Genomic DNA, 23411 nt, shown 5'->3' on the forward strand with positions numbered 1-23411 from the left:
ATATTTTTAAATGACCAGAAACTTAACACATACTTGGGATTTTCAACACATAATTGGAATTTGGGAAAAGGAAGGGAAAAAAGAAAAAATTAACACCGTGTTACTAAATTTATGCTTGTTGAACCTCATCGAAGGACTGGAGTGAGTGTAATACATATTTTGTTTATTTAATTCTCAAAATTTCTGGTTTATTTGATATTTTTGCCGACAACAAGGACCTCAAAGAAAGATTTCAATTTAATATTATGTATTCTAGAATTTCTAATTTAGCCACTTTCGTTGACCTGAGGAAATTCTAATGAAGCCGGGAAAAATAGACTTCCAAGCCTATGGAAACAGCCAGGAAATTGTATCATAAAAATCATAACAATAATGTGTCTTATTAACAATATTTTATTCCGACGACAAAGCTTAAAAAGTCTCAAGCCTTTTTAGTTTCTTCCATTGTGTAACAAGGCACAAGCAAAAAGCGTCTCTCAGGAATTTTTATTTTTATTTTTTTAATTATTAGTGTCTCAGGAATTAATTAGTGAAGATGAAAGAAAAAGAAGCAGAATATTTTGAGATGGCGGTGTCATATGATACGACGCCAGAAAGATGTTCTTCTCAATCGCAACCATTCTGTTCGTTTCAAAGTCCATCTTCTTCAGATGCCTCTCCCAGCTTCAGCTCTTGTGCGTAGTACGCTCTTAATTTTCTCTGTTTCTTTTTATTTTCCTTTTTTTCAATTTTATCCCTATTTGCTTTTTCTTATTGTGATTTCCAGTTAGTTTAGTAATTGTTAGCACAAGTTTTTAGAGGTGATACGAATCGAATCCCCAGTGGTGATTTTAAGAGAAAACTTTTAGCTCTTAATGGCATTAATCTGTTGAGAAAGAAAGAGCGGACAAGTCGATAATATAATTAGAAATGTTCTAATTTAGTATTCTGGACTTTATTAAGACTTTTTTCTACTTATTTAATGTTTTTTTGCTTGAGAACATCTTGGAATTTCAATTAATTTTGAACATTTATACATAAGACACACTTTACATGAAGCAAACTGAAACTAAGTTTAGGTAATAGTCGATTGAACTTATTTTAAAATCGTTTAGGATAATACAAGATGTATAACTGGATATTCAACATCAAGCTCACATCCTGACAATTAAAGTACAACTAGATGATTTTTATCAATGTATAAATTGTTACACTTTATATATAGTCCTTTTAAAGAGCAGATATTCAAACTTTATGAAGTGTGGACTCATCCTTTTACAGCGTTGGCTGTACAATATTATAGAGACCTTTAGACGAAGACAAACAATGACTCACCTTACAGTCAATGCAGATGAAGAAGATACAGAAATGGGTCAGAGGAAATGTATTGAGAGCAAAGGTAGTAACTTCGCTTGCAGAATTCGAGATCACGGTAATCAGTTTCTTCCCTAAAAATTTTTTCATGTATGTTATAATCACATCATATAGCTAGGAAAAAAACTGAATGAATTTTCTGAACAAATTAATTGCAGTGAAAATGGGCCCAAAATTTTCTGAAACAGTGAAAAGTAAGCTGAGCTTGGGAGCAAAAATTATTCAAAAAGGCGGGAGGGAAAATATATTCAAGCAGATTTTTGGTTTGACAGAAGGGGAAGAATTCTTGAAGGCCTCACAGTGCTACTTATCAACGACGCGCGGTCCAATTGCTGGACTTCTTTTTATTTCTAATAAGAAAATTGCTTTTTGCAGTGAAAGATCAATCTCTTACTCTTCGTCCACTGGAGAACTAATAAGAACACCATACAAGGTAATTTTAATGATTTTCTAAAACTTTTTTCCTTAAGAAAATATGAAGTTGCTATCATAGTTTGTGGTTGATACGGTCAATGTTAATGTGATAAAAATTTATAAAATTAGCGTGTAGATGATGTGATACCCCCGTCTCACATAAAATTCTCTCTCTATATATGTGAGTGTGTGGGTATATATATATATATATATTGAAATTCAAGTAATTTGAAGTATCATTTCAATTTTCACCGAGGCCTAGGGCTGGCAATTTGCGGGCTTGGACCGGGTTTTTTTGAAGCCCAAGCCTAAGCCCACAACATTTAAACAAAGTTTAGGCCCTTTAAAAGCCTGTTCAAATTTGGAGAGGCTGGGCTTGGATTTTTTTTTAATTAATTATAAAATATTTTTTTAATTAAAAAAATATTTAAATTAAAAATAATTATCTAATACATAATAAAATAATAGTCCAATGCATAAAATATTAATAATACAACCTAATAAATAATAAATAATAATATAAAAAATTAAACTAATTTAGTATTTAAAATTTTTTCTTTTATTATTTCAATTAAATTTATTTTTTATTTATAAATTAAAAAAATCTTAGCTAAGTCTGAGCTTTTTTATTAAGCTATTGTCCAGACCCAACGTATGGGGGCTTTGCATTTTTTGGACTTGTACAAGCCCAACCCTTGCTGGTCGGGCTGGGCTTGGGTTGGCCTGAGCTTTTTTGCTATCCCTACTGAGACCTTGAGTCAAGTGGTGAGCTTTTGTTCAATTTCTAAAGATATTTTTTTTACTATAATCCTATCCCCAGGTAATGGGGTAGAGATCTCACCTTTTAATAGCCATTAGTTATTTATTTTATTAGCTGGAACTAAATCATGTCAGATAATGAAAATTTTATTGACATAATTCACATTTACAGGTGTTGATACCAATACAAAAGATCAAAAGTATCAACGAAAGTGAGAATGTGACCAAGCCAGAGCAAAAGTACGTTGAAATAGTGACCGTAGACGATTTTGAATTTTGGTTCATGGGATTTTTGCGCTATGAAAAAGCTTACAGAAATCTTCAAAAGGCCATTTCTATGGCTAACGAAGTGTAAATAATTAGGACCTATTTTGAAGACATGTTCAGCTAGTAAGCTTTGACTATCAGTTTTGTGTTAAATAAATATCGTACATCATATGCTTTAATTTGTATATATGAGTGAAGTTATGAAGGGTGTTATGGGCATTCCAAAGTGGAGCCCTGCGCTGGCTTTAGTGCTCTCGGGTTCAATTGGAACTTTTTTTTTTCCATATTTTTTTCCCATGTAAATGCTTAAAGCATTATTAAAGAAAAAGAGGAGAAAGGGTACAAAAATCAAAAGAATAGAAGTCAAGAGACGTAACAACAGGGTGGTCTCCACGCATCGTCATTGAAGAGGCGTACCACTGATAAAGGATGATTAGTCCACCACTTAAATTTTAAGAATTTAAACCCATATACCTATATTAGCCAAATCCTCAAACTTGAGATTATCTTCTCTATAGATGTGCGAAGAACGAAACATGTTCTTGATCATGTCTTAACAGTTAAGTCATTTAGTACGAAAAAGGTCATGATAAATTATAATTGTTATTGAGGAGACAAGCTAAGCTGCTGTCGAGTCACTCAATTGGGACTTGCTTTACCACTTATTGTGTAACATCATCAATTGAACCACACCAGTTTTTCAGATTTTGCTTTCTTGATCTTTGCTTATACTTGATTCTGATCTCTTGCGATAGATTTATCATAGGTTGATTATTATAGTCCTTCTATCCAATAAGACGGAAAGATCAAAGAGAGGTTCATCAACTGGAACCAAACGAGAATGTATTCAATCTATATGAGTTAAGTGCAATTAGAGATGATCTGTCCGGATTTGGAATTGAAATTAGCTCCAATTTTTTTTTTTGGAACAGATTGGGAGGTATCTTGATGGATGAACATTGAAAAATAAAAATACAGACCGAATGATTTTTAAATAATTTTGTCTGGTTAGCTCAATTTGAATTTTGGAGAGAAATTAATTTGCAGTGAAAATGGGGCCAAACTTCTCTGAAAGGGCGAAAGGTAATTTGACCTTGGACCAAAAATATTCAAAAGGGTGAGAGGGAAAAATATATTTAAGTTGATTGTTTGTTAAAGACAGACGGCGAAATTTTTTTGAAGGCTTCACGATGCTACTTCTCTACTTTTCTACTAGGAGTCAGTGCTACTTATATATTTATCATTGTCAACAACATGTGGCCCAATTGCTGGACTTCTTTTAATTTCTACTGAAAAAAATTAATTTTTACAGTGTAAAAGGATTTAATACTCATTTAATCTCTATATTTTGACTTAAATATTTATTTAGTTAATATATTTTAAAAATACCTCAAAACACTCGTGCAGTTAAATATACTATATTTTTAATTTCTTACCCTTACTTTTCTTTCCTTCTATAATTATAAACTTTCACTGATATTCTTGAAATTGATTAATTTATCTATAAAAAAGTTAATTAGTAATTTAGCCAATAAATATCAGTATGAAAGAACTAGTATTTTTTGTACCCATGCAACTTAAAAACAATGTTCAATATCCTTACAACAATCTTACTAGTAGTTATTTATAAAAAAATTAATTCACCAAGTTAATCCTAAAATAAAAATAATAATATAAATGTTTATGCAATTTTTATGTTACTTCTAAAATTAATTTGATAAATTACTATTTTTTCATTAATATCTCCAAGAATGTTTTTGCAAGAGTATTATTGTAAAAGAAAAGAAAAAGTAAGGATAGAAATGTAATATGATTAACAGTAGGAGTGTCTTGAGATTTTTTTCTAAAATATAGAGATTAAACATGGACTTAACACAAAATATAGTGATTACATCAAGCATTTATCTCAGTAAAAGATTAATTACTCTCTCTTTCCCCATAGGAAAAATGATAAGAACACCATACAAGATAATCTTAATGGTTTTCTAGAATCTTTTTCTTTAAGAAACTATTAAGTTGCTATCATAATTTTTGATTGGCACAGCAAATGCCCATATGATAAAATATATAAAATTAGCGTGTAGATAATGTGATACAATGAATGCCGGTTCATGTGTCCTCATAGCCCTACTTCTGACGGGATGGGCACGTCGCATTGGTTGTCTCTACTAATGCTTAGTAGTCAGCTAATAACTTAAAAAAAAGGTAAAATTGAATATATTCATTCCACTAAATTTAAGCTCGTTGAACTTGACCGAAGGACTTGAATGGATGAGTGGTACGCGGAGGACCTTTTATAAGGTTCCAATTTTATTTAATAATAATCATAAAAATCCAAGAGGACCAAGACTATGGAACTGCCAGGAAATTTTATCATGAAAAATCATAATAAGAATGTAACTTACTGAAGATATTTTATTCGGGCAATAGAGCTTAAAAATCCTCAAGCCTTTTCAATTTCTTAAAAAGCCTCGAGCGTTTGAGATGCCTCTCCCTGCATCAACTCTTGTGAGCTCCCTTTAATTTTCTCTCTCTTTTTTTATTTATTTTTTTTTTAATTTTATTCTTATTTTATTTTTCTAGTTATGGTTGTCAATTAGTTGAATAATTATAGTAATCGATTTTAGAGACAATGCGATCGATTCCCTAGTGGGTCCTGATAACTTTTCCAGATAAATTTGAGCTCTTAATGGCATTAAACCATTGAGAGAGAAAGTGAATAAGTTGATAAATTTTCTATAAACTACTTTTTTTTAAAATTTTGAATATTCACTTCGTTAAAAAAAAAGTAATTTTTTAATATTCAAATGGCCACTATTTATTTTTCTTTAATTAAGGAGTTCCTAAAAGAGCCATAAATTAAGAATAGTGACAATTGTATATAGTATTGGTTGAATCTATTTTTCTTCATTAATGTGATAATATTATACAACCTAATAAATGATGACATGTCATATCTTTCATTAATTTTGGATTTAAACAATGTATCCCAGCAATGGGTACATGTATCATGACTCCGCTTTATATCTGCAATTAAAATTCAGGACTAATTTACGATGTCATAATTGAATTTAAGACATTGTAAAGATATGTTTATGACATCATAAGTTTGTCCAAGACTTTAATGCCAAATTAAAAAAAAATTGTATGTCACATAACTCTTATTTATTTGTAACTGTGATGTAGATCTCAGTGATATTGGTCAAAATTTTTTAAAAATATGCTACGTAGATTCTTGATTTTAATTTAATAGATAGGAATAGATACAATTTAAATTAAATGAGAGGTAAGCTATTCAAGTAGGCATTTATTTGGATCGACTGCATGCAAAATAAAAATAATGAGGGTCTGCTTGTAATATTCCCATTATTTAATTTTACTAATTTATAAAATTATTGTAATAAGCTGTGGATATCCAAATTTTATAAATTTCACACTCACTCTTTTATAGCACCGTAAAGTAGCAATACAACATAACAAAGGACCTTGATACACCAAAGGGCTTGTAGCCTATTGACAACCCATGCGCCCAATTGGGTTCGAGTTCCAACAATAGCCCAATTGGGTTTGAGTTTCAACAATAGCTAGGATTTGATTTCACTCATAGTAGGGATTTATTTGTCTCCCTTCATTTAGAGTAGAATAGATCTTCTTTAGTATTAAGTGAGGGTTGACCTTTGAGTTATGCCATAATAGAATTACTAAAGGGAGTCCCAATCGATTTCTGATTGTAAAGAGCTCTGATTGTAATATATTAGTATATTAAAAAAAAGGCCCTTGATTCAAAATAAATAATGATTCACCTTATCATCAATGCACAAGAAATGTACTAAGAGCAAAGGTTGGTAAATTCGCATGTAAATAATAACATGAAGGAACACTTTATGTATGCAAATAATTACATCACATTGAAAAAAAACTGAATGAATTTTTTGAACAAGTTAATTTGCAGAAAATGGGCACAAAATTTTTTGAAATAGTGAAATGGAAGTTGAGCTTGGGAGCAATAATTATTCAGAAAGGCGGGAGAAAAAATATTCTCAAGCAGATTTTTGGTTGACAGAAGGCAAAGAATTTTGAAGGCCTCACAATGACACTTATCAACATGTGACCCAATTGCTAGACTTACTTTTTATTTCTACGGATAAAATTACTATGAGGGGTGCTACTGGCGCCCCGCCTCTGCAGTTGAATATTTTCAAGGGTTATTGACAGGTGGTATTAGTCAGTTTCAGCAGTCAAACTTTGATTTTACTCCGTCTCTGGTGGCTATCGGGGATGATGTGAATCTATGTAGAAAGCTAGATATGGATGAGGTTAGGTAGGTGGTTTTCTCTATTGATCTTGACAGTGCTCCGAGTCCTGATGGGTTCTACAGTAAGTTTTATTAGTACTGTTGGGATATTATTAGCAATGATTTATTAGAGGCTGTCCTTGATTACTTCAGAGGTTCGACTATGCCTAAGGTTTTCAGAGTACATTATTGAATTTTTTTCCTATGAAGTCGTCCCCAACATCTTGGATAGATTTTAGACCGATCAGTTTATGTAATATTAGTAACAAGGTTATGACCAAACTGCTTGCGTTGAGATTGGCCCCTCTGTTGCCTCATCTTATTTCTCATTCTTAGAGTGGTTTTGTCCCCTAGTAGAGTGATACATAATAATGTGCTTTTGGTTTAGGAGTTGGTCTATGATCTCAACCATTGTACTCGGGGAAATAATGTGGTGCTGAAGCTTGACATGGCAAAGGCTTGATCGGATGTCAAGGTCTTTCATTATTAAGATGTTGCGGTGTTTTGGGTTTTCAAAGCGGTGGGTTTCTTTGATTCGACGAGTCCTTAGTTCTCAGTCTTGGTGAATGGAGTCAGCCATAGTTTTTCTAGTTTAAGGGAGGTCTTAGGCAGGGCGATCCTCTCTTCTCATGTTTATTTATCATTGCTACTGAGTTTCAATCTCGAGGTTTGGACCGTATATACGCTCAATATCCTTCTATGCGATATTGTTCTGCCACACCTATCGTTGTCTCTTATTTAAACTTTGCAGATGATATTGTTATTTTTTTAAATGGGAATCGATCGAGTCTTTAGCGACAATTGATTAATCAAGCCAAAAGCAGTTTTTACATTAGAACTTTGGCTTTTGCTTCACGACAGGCTATTGTCCATTCAATCACTGACTTTCAGTGGTGTCAGCTTCCATTCACTTATCTTAGGTGTTCGGTCTTTACAAGGCATCTCAAGATTTCTCATTTTGATGATATGGTCCAAAAAATTAGGGATAAGATCTCGAAATGGGCCAATCGGTTGCTTTCTTTCGGTGGGAAGCTAGTGCTTGTTTGACATGCGTTGTCTTCTATGCTGTCGTGTTCTTTGCCCACCTACAACTGTAGTACAATACTTAGAAAGGTTCTTCAACCTATTCTTATAGGGTGATTCTGTGTCAAGATATTAGATTCATTGGTGTAAACGAGTCAGGTTTAGGTTCGTCATTCCGCCTCTCCTCTTTAGAGATGACTATGTTCGGTTTGGTGGGTTGTTGAACCTCATATGCATTGGTCGGTCGGTTGTGGTGAGTTTTAGGTATGATTGCTGGCTAGCCTCTTGCCCTTTGGCCTCCTATAATCTTGCAGCGGCTTCTGGGGTGCTGGTTTCTTTTTATTGGTGAGGTACAACATGGGATCAAGGTAAGCTCTAAGATGTGTTACCCTCTTCGATTGTGGCACAAATTTTATTGGTTCCTTTCTCTAGTAAAAAACTTGATATAATTTGGTGGGCTTCCAGCCATGATGGCCTATTTCATTTGCGGACAGCGTGGGAGCTTGTGCATTGTTCTAGGCAGAGAGATGAGGTTTTTTTCGCTTATCTAGCAGCGACATATCCTTCTAGAGTTTTCTTTTTTCTCTGGCAGAAATTGCATGGTTTTTTGGCTACTGATAATGCCTTATGTTAGAGAGGAATTTGTATGGTCTCCTGGTGTATTTGTGATAGGGTTGAGACTTCTCAGAATTTTTTCCTTGATTGCCCACATGTTAGGTTAATATAGGTTAATTTTTGGGGAAATTTAGGTATGCGAGATGTGGTTTTTTTAACCCCGCATGCTTTGCTTTGTTATTGGAGACGGTGTGCATCAACTCGGAGTCATATTTGAGTCCTTTTTCCTTACTTTATTTTGTGGCAAGTTTCGAAGGCTTGCAATGCTTTCAGGTTTGATAGGGTAGAGATCTCATCTCTTAATAGGCATTGATTTTTCTATTAGCTGGAATTAAATTTAATGGAAATTTTACTAGATAATTCACATTTACAAGTGTTGAGACCAATAAAGAAGATCAAAAATATCTACGAAAGTGAGAATGTGAACACGCCTGACCAAAACTACATTGGAGTAGTGACTGTGGAAGATTTTCAATTTTGGTTCATGGGGTTTTTGCGCTATGAAAAAGCTTGCATAAATCTTCAGAAGGCCATTTCGAAGTCAACGAAATTAAATGATTAGGATATATTTTGAAGACAATAAGCTCAGCTAGCAAGCTTTGACAATCATTTTAAAATAGCGTACTTCATATCATATGCTTTAGTTCTGTGTATATGAGTAAAGGTTATTATATATCATATATACCTCCTGCAAGTAAAGAAATTGCATTTTGGTTTTGCTACAATTGCAATTAACAATTTGTTATTTATTTTTACATAAATGCGTAAAGCTTTATTAAAGAAAAACAGGAGAAGAGGTATGAAAATTACAAGAATTAAAGTTAAGAAAAATGATAATGGTGTAATCTCTACTCATCCTCCTTAGGAGGCGTATCATGAATTGAGGAGGATCATTCCACCATGTCAGATTCACACAATTTAAGTCTATATTAGTCAAAGTATCAGCCACAAGATTGCCTTCTCTATAAATGTGGGAACAATGGAACTGCATGTTGTTGATTATATCTTAACAATTAAGTCATCTAGCGTGAAGAGACCATGAGGGATTATAATTGTTATTAGGAATAAAAGCTATAACTACTGTGGAGTCACTCAATTGGAACTTCCTTTACCACTTTTTTCCAAAACATCATCGATTGAACCACACCAGTTTTTTCAGGTTTTCCTTCCTTCATCTTTGCTTGACATGATCTGATCTTTGTTTGTAATTGAGTATGATTTCTTGTGGTAGATTTATCATAGGTTGATTATTATTGTCCACATCCAATAAGATGGAAAGATCTAAACCAAGTTTATCAACTGGGATTCCATACGAACGTGAATGTATTCAATCTATACGATCTAAGACCAATTAGAGATCGATGAGAATTAGGAATTGAAATTGGTCCTAAATTTTTTTGTATAGATTGGGAAATATCTTGGGATCCTGAACCTTTTTACTATTTTTCTTTAAATTTGTATCTGAAACTTAAAAAAGAAAAAAATAATAACATAGTGGTTTTTAAATAATTTTATTTAATTAGTTTAGCTCGAATTTTGAGAAATTAGATATTAAAAAATTGATTTAAATTTTACATATCTCTCTACGTTTAAGAAAAAATGGAACAAAGACTAAAATCTCTAATCACTAAACTTGATCTAAACATGACAAGGTCCACGTCCATGCTAGTAGAGATGGTAAAAATATTCAGGTCCAGTTTAGATTTACAAAGATCTGGAAGGTCTGGATCAGGAAAAATCTTATCTGCGCTTTAAAAAATGCAGGTCTCGATATTAAAATTGAAAATCCATACGGATTCGGGTGTAGATCTAAATGCATGTGCATCCAAAAAACCGGATATCTGGATCTGTGTTATTTTTTAATTAATTTATTGAATAAATTGGTAATTAAAATATTTTAAATACTTGGAATATGGGACTGAGTATTAGAAATGGTTTGGGATTAATTAGTCCTAATTTTAGTTCTGAATGTACAACCAAGACAAGATTTGGTCCATATTGATGGAAACAAAAAAATTAATTACACAATTATTTGTCTCTATCTTAACTATTAATTTAGAAAGATTGATGGTCAAATAAATAAAGATTGATTGACTCAATTTTTACTAATCAATCATTATTCCTAAATTATTTTATTTTAATTGGTTAATTTCCTTTTTTATGTCTCAAATACTTGCAAAAAATGATTTGCAAGAGTGCTTCGTTTAGTGAAATTTGTTTTATAACTTATTTTTGGAGATTCATTGAAAATTAGTGGCGTGGAAGTAACTAAGAACTCTTGCTTGTTCTTAATTCGATTTCTTATCTATTAAAACGAAAATCAATTTCTAGTGCTTGCTAGACTGATCATAGGCTGATTAATCAGTCTTTAGATCACATGGCTGGGAAGGCTTGAGTGACGATATAGAGCTCCACTCCCACGTTAAGTTAATTATCATTTTAACTTGGCTTATGAATTATAACAAAAAATCTTGTCCTCAACATAACCTAAATAGGAAAATGATAAGTTAACCAAAATAACAACATGATAAAGACAGCTCTAAACTATTATTCGTGAACAAGCATGCAAACATTAATTAATTCTTACTGTTACAACTTTTATTCATTTAGCAAAGCATCATTCTATAGACGTTCAGATGCGCATAACGTAAAAACATAACAAGCTTTATTTTTAACCTCAAGCTTTTATTCAGCAGCTCCATCTTCAAGCCTTTAGAAAAATAACACTGAACGGGATATCACTCAGAGCCAGATGCCGCACCCCACCGTTCATAAAAATGCAAAAAATTTTGCAAAACTTACAAACCAAAGGACAACAAACAAGCTCGTAATCACCATAAAACTTCTCAATCTTGAACCAATTTCTTGTAGTTTGTGGGCCAGGATTGCCTTCAACTCCCCCAATTGTCACAAACCACTGCCCCAATGCTGCATCAAAATTGTCAAGCTTCCATATTGTGGATTGCACACTAGTTTTTACAACTTCAAATTTGATGTTTGAACCAATGGACTAACAAATAACGCCCTTTTTAGGGTTTACAGGCGAAAATGTCATTGACAAACCATATTTTTGTATGTTTTGCTCTTGAACAACATGTAGCGGAAATGTTTTATTGTCACTGTTGGAAATTCGAGGGTGCAGCAAACACACAATTAAAGTGAAATTTAGAAATAATGATCACACAAGGACACCAGAATTTACGTAGTTTGGTTTTTAGCCGACATCCCTGGGTGAAGACAGAAGAAAATATTTTACTAGTGGAAAGGAGTTATAAGTATTGTAGTATTTTGTCTTAACCCAAAACTCCAATACAACCAAACTCTCAAAACACTAGAACTAGAGCTCAAAGCTCTCAACACTCTCAACTTACACCTCTTGGTACTCTCACTTGAATGAGAGAAAATGGGATGAATGAAGAGGGCAAATGAGGCCTCTATTTATAGGCCAAGCCATGCCAAAAAATCAACAATGGTGGGTATTAAAATAATATAAATTTCCACCCAACTTTTCTACTTTAATGCCAAAGTCAAAAGTTGATCCCTCCCACTTACCTTTGTTTCCCACTTACTCAGCAACTTTATGCCAAGAGTAAAAAAGTTACATGCTAGTTCACATGTAATTGTTTGCCACATGTATGCACATGCTCAATAATTCTCCCACTTGGAGACTTGATTGAGAACCAATCATGTCTCCACACCATCATTTCTTCTTCACAATTATCATGTTGCTTCCGTCCTTCACTACTTCTCGAATGAAGTGGTATTGTACCGTATGTGCTTTGTCCTAAAATGAAAGGTTGGATTCCTTACAATGTGTAAGACACTCTGACTGTCACAAAATACATGATTTTTTCCTTATTTGTGTCCGAGCTCCTCCAATAACCTTTGTATCCAAATAGTTTCCTTGCAAGCTTGTGTAGCTGCCATAAATTCTACTTATGTTGTAGATAAAGCCACAACAGTGTGCAGTTTTGAAATCCAGTTTACAACTCCTTCTGCAAGTGTAAACACATAGCCAGTAGTAGATTTCTTTTTATTAAGGTCTCATACAAAATCTAAATCCATGTAGCTCTTGACAGTAAACTCTTATCCTCCATAACATAATGCAACATCCGAGGATCCTCTGATGTATCTCAGAACCTCTTCACAGTTTTCCAATGCTCTTCATTAGGATTCACCATATACCTATTGACCACTGTCTCTGATTGTGCAATATCTGTTTTAGTGCATATCATAGCGAACGTCAAATTTCCCACTACTGATGCATACAGTACTCAAGACATCTCATTCCTCTTTGCTTCATTGTTAGGACACATACTTGAGGATAACTTGAAATTAATAGTAAGTGGGGTAGAAATTAGTTTACAATCTTACATGTTGAAGTGCCATAAGATTTTCTTCAAGTAATTCTTCTAAGAAAGCCAAATCTTTTTGTTATTTCTTTCTCAGTAAATTTGTATCCCTCGAATCTTGTTTGCTGGTCCCAAGTCCTTCATTTCAAACTCTCTACCAAATTTTACCTTTAATTCTTAGACTCGGTCTTTGTTGGGGCCTACTATCAACATATCATCTACATATAACAACAAAATGATAAAATCACTTTGGGGCCTCTTGTAGTATGCACAATGGTCTGAATTAAATCTGTTGCATCTAAGGCTCATGATGAAGGAATTAAATCTCTTATACCAACACCTCAGCTCCTGTTTAAGACCATATAGAGATTTGTTCAACTTGCAAACCAAGTTCTCCTTACATGTTTCAGCAAAACCTTCTAGTTGAAGTATATAAATCTCTTATTCAAGTTCTCCCTGAAGAAACGCAATTTTCACATTTAACTGCTTTAGATACAGGTCAAATGTAGCACACATTGCCAAGACTATTCTGACTGTCGTAAGTCGAACTACCAGAGAAAATATCTCATTGAAGTTAATGCCTTCTTTCTAAGCATATCCTTTTGCCACCAATCTTGTACGATACCTCTCTACTCGATCTTTGCCATCACGTTTGATCTTGTAGACCCATTTGTTACTAATGGCTTTTCTACCATATGGTAGTGGTATAAGTTCTCATATCTTATTTTATTACAGAGATTCAATTTCTTCCTGCATTGCTGTCATCCACAAAGTAACATCTAAGTTGTTTAAAGTTTTATGGAAAGTTAATGGCTCTCTATCCTTTATTAGAAGATAATATGCAACATTGATCTCTGTAACATACTCTGTGTGCCACACCGGTGGTCGTCTCTCTTAAGTTGACTAAGGAACTTCTATAGCTTCGAACTCGACTGGTTTTTGTTCCTCGTGCTCTGGTGCCGCTTCAAAAGAATCTAAACATTTTTTTTTGGATTATTTTCCATATATACTAGTATAATCTCTGACTTTTCTTTCACAGTGCTATCATCCCCATCTTTCCTTTTTAGTTGATCTTCTACAAAGATAACAACTCTACTGATGACAATCTTGTGGGAAGTGGAATCTCATAGACAATACCCCTTCACTCCATCAACATACCCCAAGAAGATATATCTCTTGGATTTTAGATCCAGTTTTATTTTTTCTTGGGCATTGTACAACACGTACACAAGACATCTAAATGCGTACAATCAAAAGTAATTAGCTGGCTTCCCAATCCACATCTCCATTGGTGTCTTCAACCTAATTGTTGTAGATGGCGATCGATTCACCACATAACAGGTAGTTTTGGCTATTTCTGCCCGAAATGAGTTTGGTAGACCAGCAGTCCTCAACATGGCTCGTATCTTTTCTGTAAGAGTTTTGTTCATCCGCTCTACTACTCCATTCTGTTGAGGAGTGTTTGCCATTATGAACTATCTCTGAATACATTCTTGCTTACTATTGCAAGAAACTCGCCGTTTGTATACTCTCCACCATTATATGTCCTCAAACACTTGATCATTTTCTCATATTTAAGTTTTATCCGTGCTTTGTACTACGTAAATATTGGAAATACATATGACTTTTTCTTGATTGGATACACCCAACATCTCCTGAAATAATCATCAATGAAAGTCACCATGTACTTTGCACCTTCTAAGGACTTATCTGGTGATTCCTAAATATTACAATGAGCCAAGTCTATAATGCATTTATTTCTGGCGTCAGATCTATTGATCTTTAATATATGAGACTTACTTGTAACATAGTGCTCGTAAAACAATAAGTTCGCCAATTTAAGCCCTGAAAGCAACTTCCGTTTAGAGAGAATTTTCAAACCTTGTTTGACATGTGGCCAAGTTTGAGATGCCACATCATCATCAATTCTTTTCCATTTGACACGATACACGCATCAACTTCCTCTAATGTTTTACCTTTAAACATGAATAGATTGGCACTGATCTTTTTCACTTTCATCAATACAAGCGCATATTTGACAATCTTAATGATCCAATTTTCCACATAAGTCTTGCAGCCAAGACTATTTATTTGTCCTACAAACAATAGATTTTTCTTCAAGCCTTTAACATGTCGTACATCCTGAAAAATACGAACTATACCATCAAACATTTTTATTTTAACAGTACCAATACCAGCGATTTCCAAGGCATTATCATCACCCATATATACAAATCTTCCTAAGATAGGTTCACATTTGTGGAGTCATTCTCTCTGAGAGATCATGTGCCAGGTAACTCCTGAGTCAATAAGCCAAACGTCAGATAGTTGTTTTCTGCTTTTTGCAACCATTGCTGCCTCACTGTATAAAACGTCGCCATCATCTTAGGTACTTGCTACACACCTCTGAGCATTTGATGACTCAGGATCTTTACACTCTCCTCTTTTCTGGTTACTCCAACACTCTTTCTTGACATTCCCCATTTTGCCACATTTGTAGCATCTGACCTTCTTCTTACTTCTTTACTTTGATCTTCAAACAATGTCTACTACAAAATACACAGGGCACTCTCTGTTTCCTTTTTCAATTCAAAATCTTAGAAAGATTTCACAATTGAATAAATCAGTGCATTGATTCTAATTATTATGCTACTTCTTTTTGTTATTATTATTTAGCTTAATGTCAACCAAAGTTTCATCCTACTCATTTGAACAAAGTTCGAACCTTGAATCTATTGTTTTTAACAGAAAGGATTTTATAATTTCGAACAGATGATACCTACAAAAGTTACGATGCTACTTTCATATAGTAGAGTTACAAAATTTTATAAAACTTACAAAAATACTAAAATGTTCATATACAGTAAAATCTCTATAAAAAGATATTGTTGAAACTAGGAAAGTTTTTTATCCTGATGATGGTTATTTATTAATTAATGAAGAATTTGATAATTTATTGGTAAATTAATGAATATTTATTAATTTAAGACGAGTATTACTTTTTAATTACTTGTGTTATTTAGGCATGTGTAGTATTCTTTTCACAAATATTCGTGCATGAATTTCAAAAGTTATCATATATATACAAAAAATTCTAATAAATGTAATGAACATATACACAGAAGCACAAAATAATGTAAGTATATTGTACATAGTTTCAAATTTAGTACCCTCTGAAGATAAAGTGTTTCAGATGCTTAGAGTACATAGATTAAAAAGTCTATAAGTACATTGGTCATTAGTGTAAAATTGTTTTACACATATTTTTAGAAAAGAGTTTAATTAAAAAATTATAGTTTTTAAGAAAACAATCCTAATTAAATGTAATGAATTTTATATGTTATTTATTATTGATATTTCTTGTAATTAACTAATTATTAATTTATATTTTCATTGGACCCTAAAGGATTCATGTAAAAAAAAATTATTTTATGCATTTATCAAAATTGTTAATTTAGTGCAATGACCAAGTCAGGACCAGAAGATTTTATTATTTAAAAAAAATTATTAATAATTTTTAGACTTTTCATAAGTTTTAAATTTATTAATTTTTAATTTTTAGTACATTAATTTATTGAATATTTATTCATCGATGTCTTACAGAAGATTTAAATAATTTATGATAAAGTAAATGAGTTTTCATTAGATGGTGTCAAATTTCTGAAACTCTATTTTTGATAAAAGCACCACAGCCGTTAATAAAAAAAGAAAACATTTGCATTCATTTAGATCACATGAGTGGGCAAAATCATATTTGAGTGATTACATGTTTGCTCTCGTAGGATGGCCTTGGCTACCCAAGTTATTAAAAGGAATTGAAAATTTACCCATTTTGTAAATTTATGTTTAGCCTCCTTATTTTTCTAAAGGGAGATTGAAAGTTTGTATCCTATTGAAATGAATATATATCACATGCCTTCTACTATTTTTATAATATTTAATAACCCTCTTGGCATAAAAATTAACAAAAAAAAAAAAGAAGAGAAGTAAATAAGTCATTTGCTCGATATTTGGTATTGGAAATATAAAATTATTAGAAGAAAAATATTAAAAGAAATAAAGTACAAGAAAAATATCTTGTGATAAATTTTTTATTCATATCAAAATCTAGGAAATGTACTTATTTTTTATTTTTATTTATATATTTTATTTAATTTATAATAAATATAAATAAAAGTGTAATAGAAAATAAGAGTAATATTATAAAATAATGGTGCCAGGTGATTATTAAATATTATGAAAATAGTAAGGGTATAAGCAATATATACTCATTTCAATAGGGAGGAAACTTACCATCACCCTTATTCTAGGCAATTTCATCTGTATAGCATCTATGCATGGTTTATTTATCATAGTCCCATTGTTGGCTTCTTCAATTTTATATTCATATTATACATTTTCTGAATGGAGTTGACTATCACAATAATTTGATCTTCTTCGTACTTTGAAATGAAAATGTTGCCACTAATGAGGAAAATGATGAACCAAAATACCAACATGAAGAAAAGTTTTTATTATTCGTAAACGTGCAACGTTCGTGCAACTTTTATTATTACAACTTAATTTATTCACTTATTAAAGCATGCGTACAACCCTAAAACGAAACAAACTTTATTTTTAACTGCAAGCATTTGCGGAGCTCTCAGCAGCTCGATCTTCAAACCTTTTTAAACACAACTTTGAACGGAACATCACTCAAAGCCAGACGCCGCACCCCACCATTAATAAAAATGCCAACATCTCTGCACAAACCTCTGCAGAAGTTACAAACCGAAGGACAGAAAACAAGCTTGTAATCGCCATAAAACTTCTCAATCTTAAACCAATTTCTCATGGTTCTGGGGCCGGGATTGCCTTCAACTCCCCCAGTGGTCACAAGCCACTGCCCTAATGCCGCATCAAAATTGTCAAGCTTCCACACTGTGGACTGCGCACAACTTGTTGCAGCGTCAAATTTGATGTTTAAGTCAGTGGACTCACGAACAACGCCCTTTTTAGGGTTAACGGGCGAAAATGTTACCGGAAAACCATTTCTCAATGAGTGCTGCTCTTGAACAACATCTAGGGGACATGTCTTATTGTTGCTTCTGCCAGCAAGTGTAAGCCCGCCGCCTTGGCCCTTTGTAACGGGCAAGATGTAGTACTTACTGCCAGCTCGGAGCTGCTTACCGGCGATGTCCAGCACCGGATCAGGTGAAGCATTGCCCCTGACAGGCAATGGCGTTGCAATGAAGGCAAAGAGAAGAATCAGCGAGGTTAAGACTAGTGTGCTTCTCATTGTTATATCGTTATATTTTTTGTTCTTATCTTTTGTTGTTGCGTGTAAATAGCCCTTATGAGACCAAATTTATAGAGTTAGGCTAGTATAGTTAATTAACGGACAGCAAGTTGGTTTGGTTCGCCTAATATCTGATTCGAGAAGCCAATGGTCGCCTACAAGACAAGAGCGGATTATGACATTCTGTTTTGTGAACTGTAATTATTATTTTTTTTCCCGCCTAAACAGCCTGATAAGAAGATTTAATAAAAATTCAACAATAGAAAGCGTAGTTTACTAATAAAGTCAAAGATTTAGTTTAGAATTATAAGTCAATAATCTTACCTTTTCTCTTACACTAAATTTAATCGAATTTAGATCTGATTCCTCAGTCTTTGTCAATGGTTTTGTCATTTTGTTTAAATCGCATAGTATATATGTTTAATTTTAAGGATATGTTTATTTTCTTTTTGTGCTGAAGTTAGTCTCGTCAAGCTAGGTGTTTGTCGAAAAATTAAATTAGAAAAGAAATGATAAAGCATATGTTTAGGGAGGCACAACTTGTCCCCTCTTCTTGAATATAAAAATTGCACCAAGAATTTGAAAACAAGAAATGATGTAGAAAGACATTTAGGTGAAGATATCAAAGCATGTTACTAGCCGATATATTGGCTAAGCTCATATGGAGATGCCTGTTAGTATTAAATTATGTGAAATTATGAGTTGTATATCCTAAATTTTTCATGTTATAAAAAATATTATGTAATTTTGAATTTCTTTGATTTTCCACTCTAAGTTTGTAAATTATAACCGTATACAAACTCAAGATGGAAAATCAAATAAATTCAAATTTTTATCATATTTTATAATAACATGGTGAACTTAAGGTATATAGCTTATAATTTTTCTAAGTTTTATTTTATTATTTACAGTGAAAAGTCAAAAATGCCTTTGAATTCAAGGGTAAAATTATCTTTTCACTTAGATTCTATTGAATATTATAATAGTGTTAACATTTTGGTGGGCGGTAATACAATTTACAAGCTTAGAGTGAAAATTCACATAAATTCAAATTTTTGTATTATTTTTTTATAGTAAGGTAAACTTAGTATATATAGTAAATAATTTTTCTTTATTTATTAATGTTTAGGCCCATTTTTTAGCCCAAACGGACTACAATATTAATGAATTTGTCTTTAAAAGGGATTGGAGTAGGGATAGCGAATTGATCCATCCAAGTTGGATATCCATATATCCAATTTAATTGGGTTAGATAATATATATCCGATGCATTTTGGATATGGATATGATTTTTTTTTAAATATATAATTAGATATTGGATGGATATGTGAATCCATTTATCTGATTGGGCTAAAAATAATATTTTATAAAATTAAAATGAAGTGAAGAATTATATTTGCCATAATATTCATTTACCCGAATGTCATACCCTTTTCTATTTTTTATTTAGCAAATCCTAGGTTCTCTTTTTACTTCACACGTCAGCTACTAGTTGCTCGCGAGCCATTGATCACACCGGTTGTTGCTTATTCACGGGACATTGATATTAGTTTATTCCCGACTTTGCTATCTCCTCTTCAGCGTTACAGCTTCTTCTTTTTCTTATTTAACATATCTTTCTTTTTATCTTTCTCTCAGTGCATTAATAACTACATGTGTACATAGCTTTTATTTTATGTCTGTGTTTTGATATCAATTGATGGTCCAAATGTTGCGTGAACTGTGGAAGTTTTCTTCTTTGCTTGAGTTAAATGAATCATTTGAAATATACCAATAATTTGGTGTTCGCATGTTAATTTATGGATAATTCGACATAATTCACATGTAGAAATTATTTTTGAAATTTATGGGCTAAATAAATTTTATGGACTAAAAATTCATTTCAAACACCTGCCATTTCTTGTAAACTAATACTTACTTGGTAAAAATGGTTATTGTTTAAATTACTTTTATTTGTGAGTGTATAATTTGATGAATAGTGGATTTGAAATATTTCATAAACAACATTTTGGTCAATATTTGTGAGTGCATGTTCATGCTAACACATGTAGTAGAATTTAGTATGGGTGGTCGATTTTTAATCGACATCACAGTAGACTTCATCCTGAGTTCCACATTTTATTTAAGTTTGTTAACATTTGTTTACATTCTATTTCAAAACCACTTTTATTTTTTCAACCAAAAAAAAAAAAAAAAGAAAAACGGAATTCCTAAAGATAAGCTGACAACAAAGAAGAAATAAATAGAGAAGTGATTAATAATGATGATGAATAGGAGACATAGCACATGTTTTGAATAGTGCTTATTTTTTCTTTTTTTGTAAACATCACTTTTGGTTGATGTCCCATGCTAACACATGTAGTCGAATTTAATTTAGTATGGTGGGTCAATTTTTAACCCCAAATTGTAGTAGACTTCATCCTAGTGCATTAGAGACCTTAATGTGTGCTCATAATTATATATGGGCTCAAATAAAAAGTATCAAACTCATCTAAGTTCCACGTTTTATTTAAATTTGATAACATTTGTTTACATTTTATTTCAAAACTGCTTTTATTTTTTTTAACAAAAAAAAAAAGAAAGATGAAATTCCTAAAGATAAGCTGATAACGGAGAAGAAATAAATAGAGAAGTGACTAATAATGATGATAAATAGGAGATATAGCCATGCTTTCAATAGTGCTTATTTTTTCTTTTTTTGTGTACACGCTTGATGCTCATTATGATGCTATCATGGTCATACATAATACAAACTATTTACTTATTTAATGCTTTAATTGTATTAATTTGCAGATTTATGATGATGATCAGATTCGAGATTGAAAGCTTAATTGTAAGTCATTACAAACAAGCCTTATTAGAAGGCTTTTGTGGATTTGTAATTCCAAATGATAGGTTCTTTTTTGTGGATTTGTAGTTATGATATTTGTTATTTGGATGTTTATTATTTCTAATTTAGTATTAAAATCTGATAGTGATTTAACTATTTTATATTATTATTTTATATTTTATATTTTATATTTTTTTGCTTAAATATCCATGGATATTCATATCCATATCCATATCAAAATTTAAAAATTAGATATGAATATGGACATATCCATCATAGCTAATTATGAATTTACATTTGGATGGATACTTGCCATTGATAGATTGAAGTAGCTTGATCAAATGGCGCTCGACGAACTAGATATTGGTAGGATGGTGTGTGTGTACGCGTGTGCGCATGTGCGGGTTCGTATGTTTATGAGAATTGACAAGAATTGACAATCAATAAGAAAATGCTTTATTATATGCTTAACAAAAGTGCTAGGCATGTTTGATATCTCGAAAACAACATCACCATCCATTAATAACACTTCTCTTACATTTTTGAACGCCGTCTTTTAAAGGGGGCAAAATGGGTTGATGGGTTGAATTAGTGTCAAATCCTAAATAACTTGTCGTTAAGTTTTAGAATTTAAATTCAATCTATTTATTAAACGAATAATAATATAATTATTTTTTGATTTGATTCCTTTATCTGTAAGTAACAAATGAATCTAATTGAATTTTGATTGGTTTAATTTGTTCATCTATAATCATACTTTTATTTTTGTCTTATTCATCAGTTAATTACAAGGCTAGTGTTACCGCTTAATGATTTTTGTATTAAATTTAAAATTATAAATTTGACTAAGAATCTTAATTAACAAATATTACTTTTTGAATATGAATTCCTTAGGAAGCAAAGAATCAGAATTTTATTTTGAAAATAAAATGCTAAACTCCGAAATAATCCACTCTCCTATATCAGTCGTCCTTAGTATTTCTTATTTTACCATTTACTCTCTGAATATGATATAATAATAAATAATCACTCACCACCAATGATTTGCAGATGAAGAAGATAGATCAAATGGAACACATGAAATACATTTGGTGCAAAAATGTGGGCTCTAATCAGGAAAATGATGAACCAAAATACCAACACGAAGAAAAGTTTTTATTGTTCGTAAACATGCAACATCAATGCAACTTTTATTATTACGACTTTATTCATTTATTAAAGCATGCGTATAACTTTAAAACGAAACAAACTTTAATTCAATTTATTTTATTTATTTTAATTTCAATTTATAAGATTTACTTAATTTATAATAAATTTAAAAAAAGTGTATTCGAAAATAAAATAAAATAAAATAATATTACTAAATAATGGTGTGTAGTGGTTATTACTTATTATAAAAATAATATGGAAATAAACAATATATATGTTTATTTTAGTAAGAAGAAAACTAATAATCTCTTTTTTTTAAAAAAAATTTATCTGTATATCATCTATGTATGGTTTATCCATTACAGTCCCATGGTTGGCTTCTTTAATTCTACATATTTTATGCTATAATCGAGTCAAGTTCATAGATTCTTATGGCTCCCCTCAAATCAAAATCCTGTATTACAAGAAATTAATGCCTAATTTTTTCTTACTGGAATTGAACTATCACAATGATTTAATCTCCTTCGTAATTTAAAATGAAAATGTTGACACCAATCAGGAAAATGATGAACCAAAATAGCCACGTGAAGAAAAAAAGTATTTATTATTCATAGACATGCAACATTGATGCAACTTTTATTATTACAACTTAATTTATTCATTTATTAAAGCATGCGTACAGCCTTAAAAGAAAACAAACTTTATTTTTAACTGCAAGCATTTGCGGAGCTCTCAGCAGCTCGATCTTCAAACCTTTTTAAACACAACTTTGAACGGAATATCACTCAAAGCCAGACGCCGCACCCCACCATTAATAAAAATGCCAACATCTCTGCACAAACCTCTGCAGAAATTACAAACCGAAGGACAGTAGACAAGCTTGTAATCACCAAAAAACTTCTCAATCTTAAACCAATTTCTCATGGTTCTGGGGCCGGGATTGCCTTCAACTCCCCCAGTTGTCACAAGCCACTGCCCAAATGCCGCATCAAAATTGTCAAGCTTCCACACTGTGGACTGCGCACAACTTGTTGCAGCGTCAAATTTGATGTTTAAGTCAGTGGACTCACGAACAAC

The 23411-nt window shown here is 32.0% G+C and overlaps 2 protein-coding genes across 3 annotated transcripts; one reads left to right on the forward strand and one right to left on the reverse strand.

Moving 5' to 3' along the window:
• The first annotated feature begins 420 nt into the window (after nucleotides 1–420).
• Nucleotides 421–3051, forward strand: LOC18049568 (putative GEM-like protein 8). 2 transcript variants are annotated; one of them, XM_024188883.1, is made up of 4 exons: nucleotides 421–681; nucleotides 1283–1411; nucleotides 1512–1786; nucleotides 2699–3051. In XM_024188883.1, the coding sequence occupies exons 1-4, from the start codon at nucleotides 579–581 to the stop codon at nucleotides 2879–2881; spliced, it is 690 nt and encodes a 229-aa protein (XP_024044651.1). In that variant the 5' UTR covers nucleotides 421–578; the 3' UTR covers nucleotides 2882–3051. The 2 variants fall into 2 exon arrangements, with proteins under 2 accessions (XP_024044651.1, XP_024044650.1); XM_024188882.1 differs by having other exon boundaries at nucleotides 421–674; nucleotides 1261–1411.
• Nucleotides 3052–17734: 14683 nt separating this feature from the next.
• LOC18049570 (kunitz trypsin inhibitor 2) lies at nucleotides 17735–18377 on the reverse strand. The gene has a single exon (XM_006441393.2). It carries the CDS (start codon nucleotides 18353–18355, stop codon nucleotides 17735–17737), a length of 621 nt encoding a protein of 206 aa, XP_006441456.1. The 5' UTR covers nucleotides 18356–18377.
• Nucleotides 18378–23411: the final 5034 nt, after the last annotated feature.

Source organism: Citrus clementina, unplaced genomic scaffold (assembly GCF_000493195.1).
Source record: "Citrus clementina cultivar Clemenules unplaced genomic scaffold, Citrus_clementina_v1.0 scaffold_3, whole genome shotgun sequence".
NCBI classification, from domain to species: Eukaryota; Viridiplantae; Streptophyta; class Magnoliopsida; order Sapindales; family Rutaceae; genus Citrus; species Citrus x clementina.

Bases quoted from the DNA above. Each gene is read 5' to 3' on its own strand.
- LOC18049568 (XM_024188882.1), top strand. From the start codon at position 579: ATGATACGACGCCAGAAAGATGTTCTTCTCAATCGCAACCATTCTGTT. The intron at 675-1,260 runs GTGCGTAGTACG...ATCCTTTTACAG, and splicing joins CTCTCCCAGCTTCAGCTCTT to CGTTGGCTGTACAATATTAT. The intron at 1,787-2,698 runs GTAATTTTAATG...TCACATTTACAG, and splicing joins TAATAAGAACACCATACAAG to GTGTTGATACCAATACAAAA.
- LOC18049570 (XM_006441393.2), bottom strand. From the start codon at position 18,355: ATGAGAAGCACACTAGTCTTAACCTCGCTGATTCTTCTCTTTGCCTTC.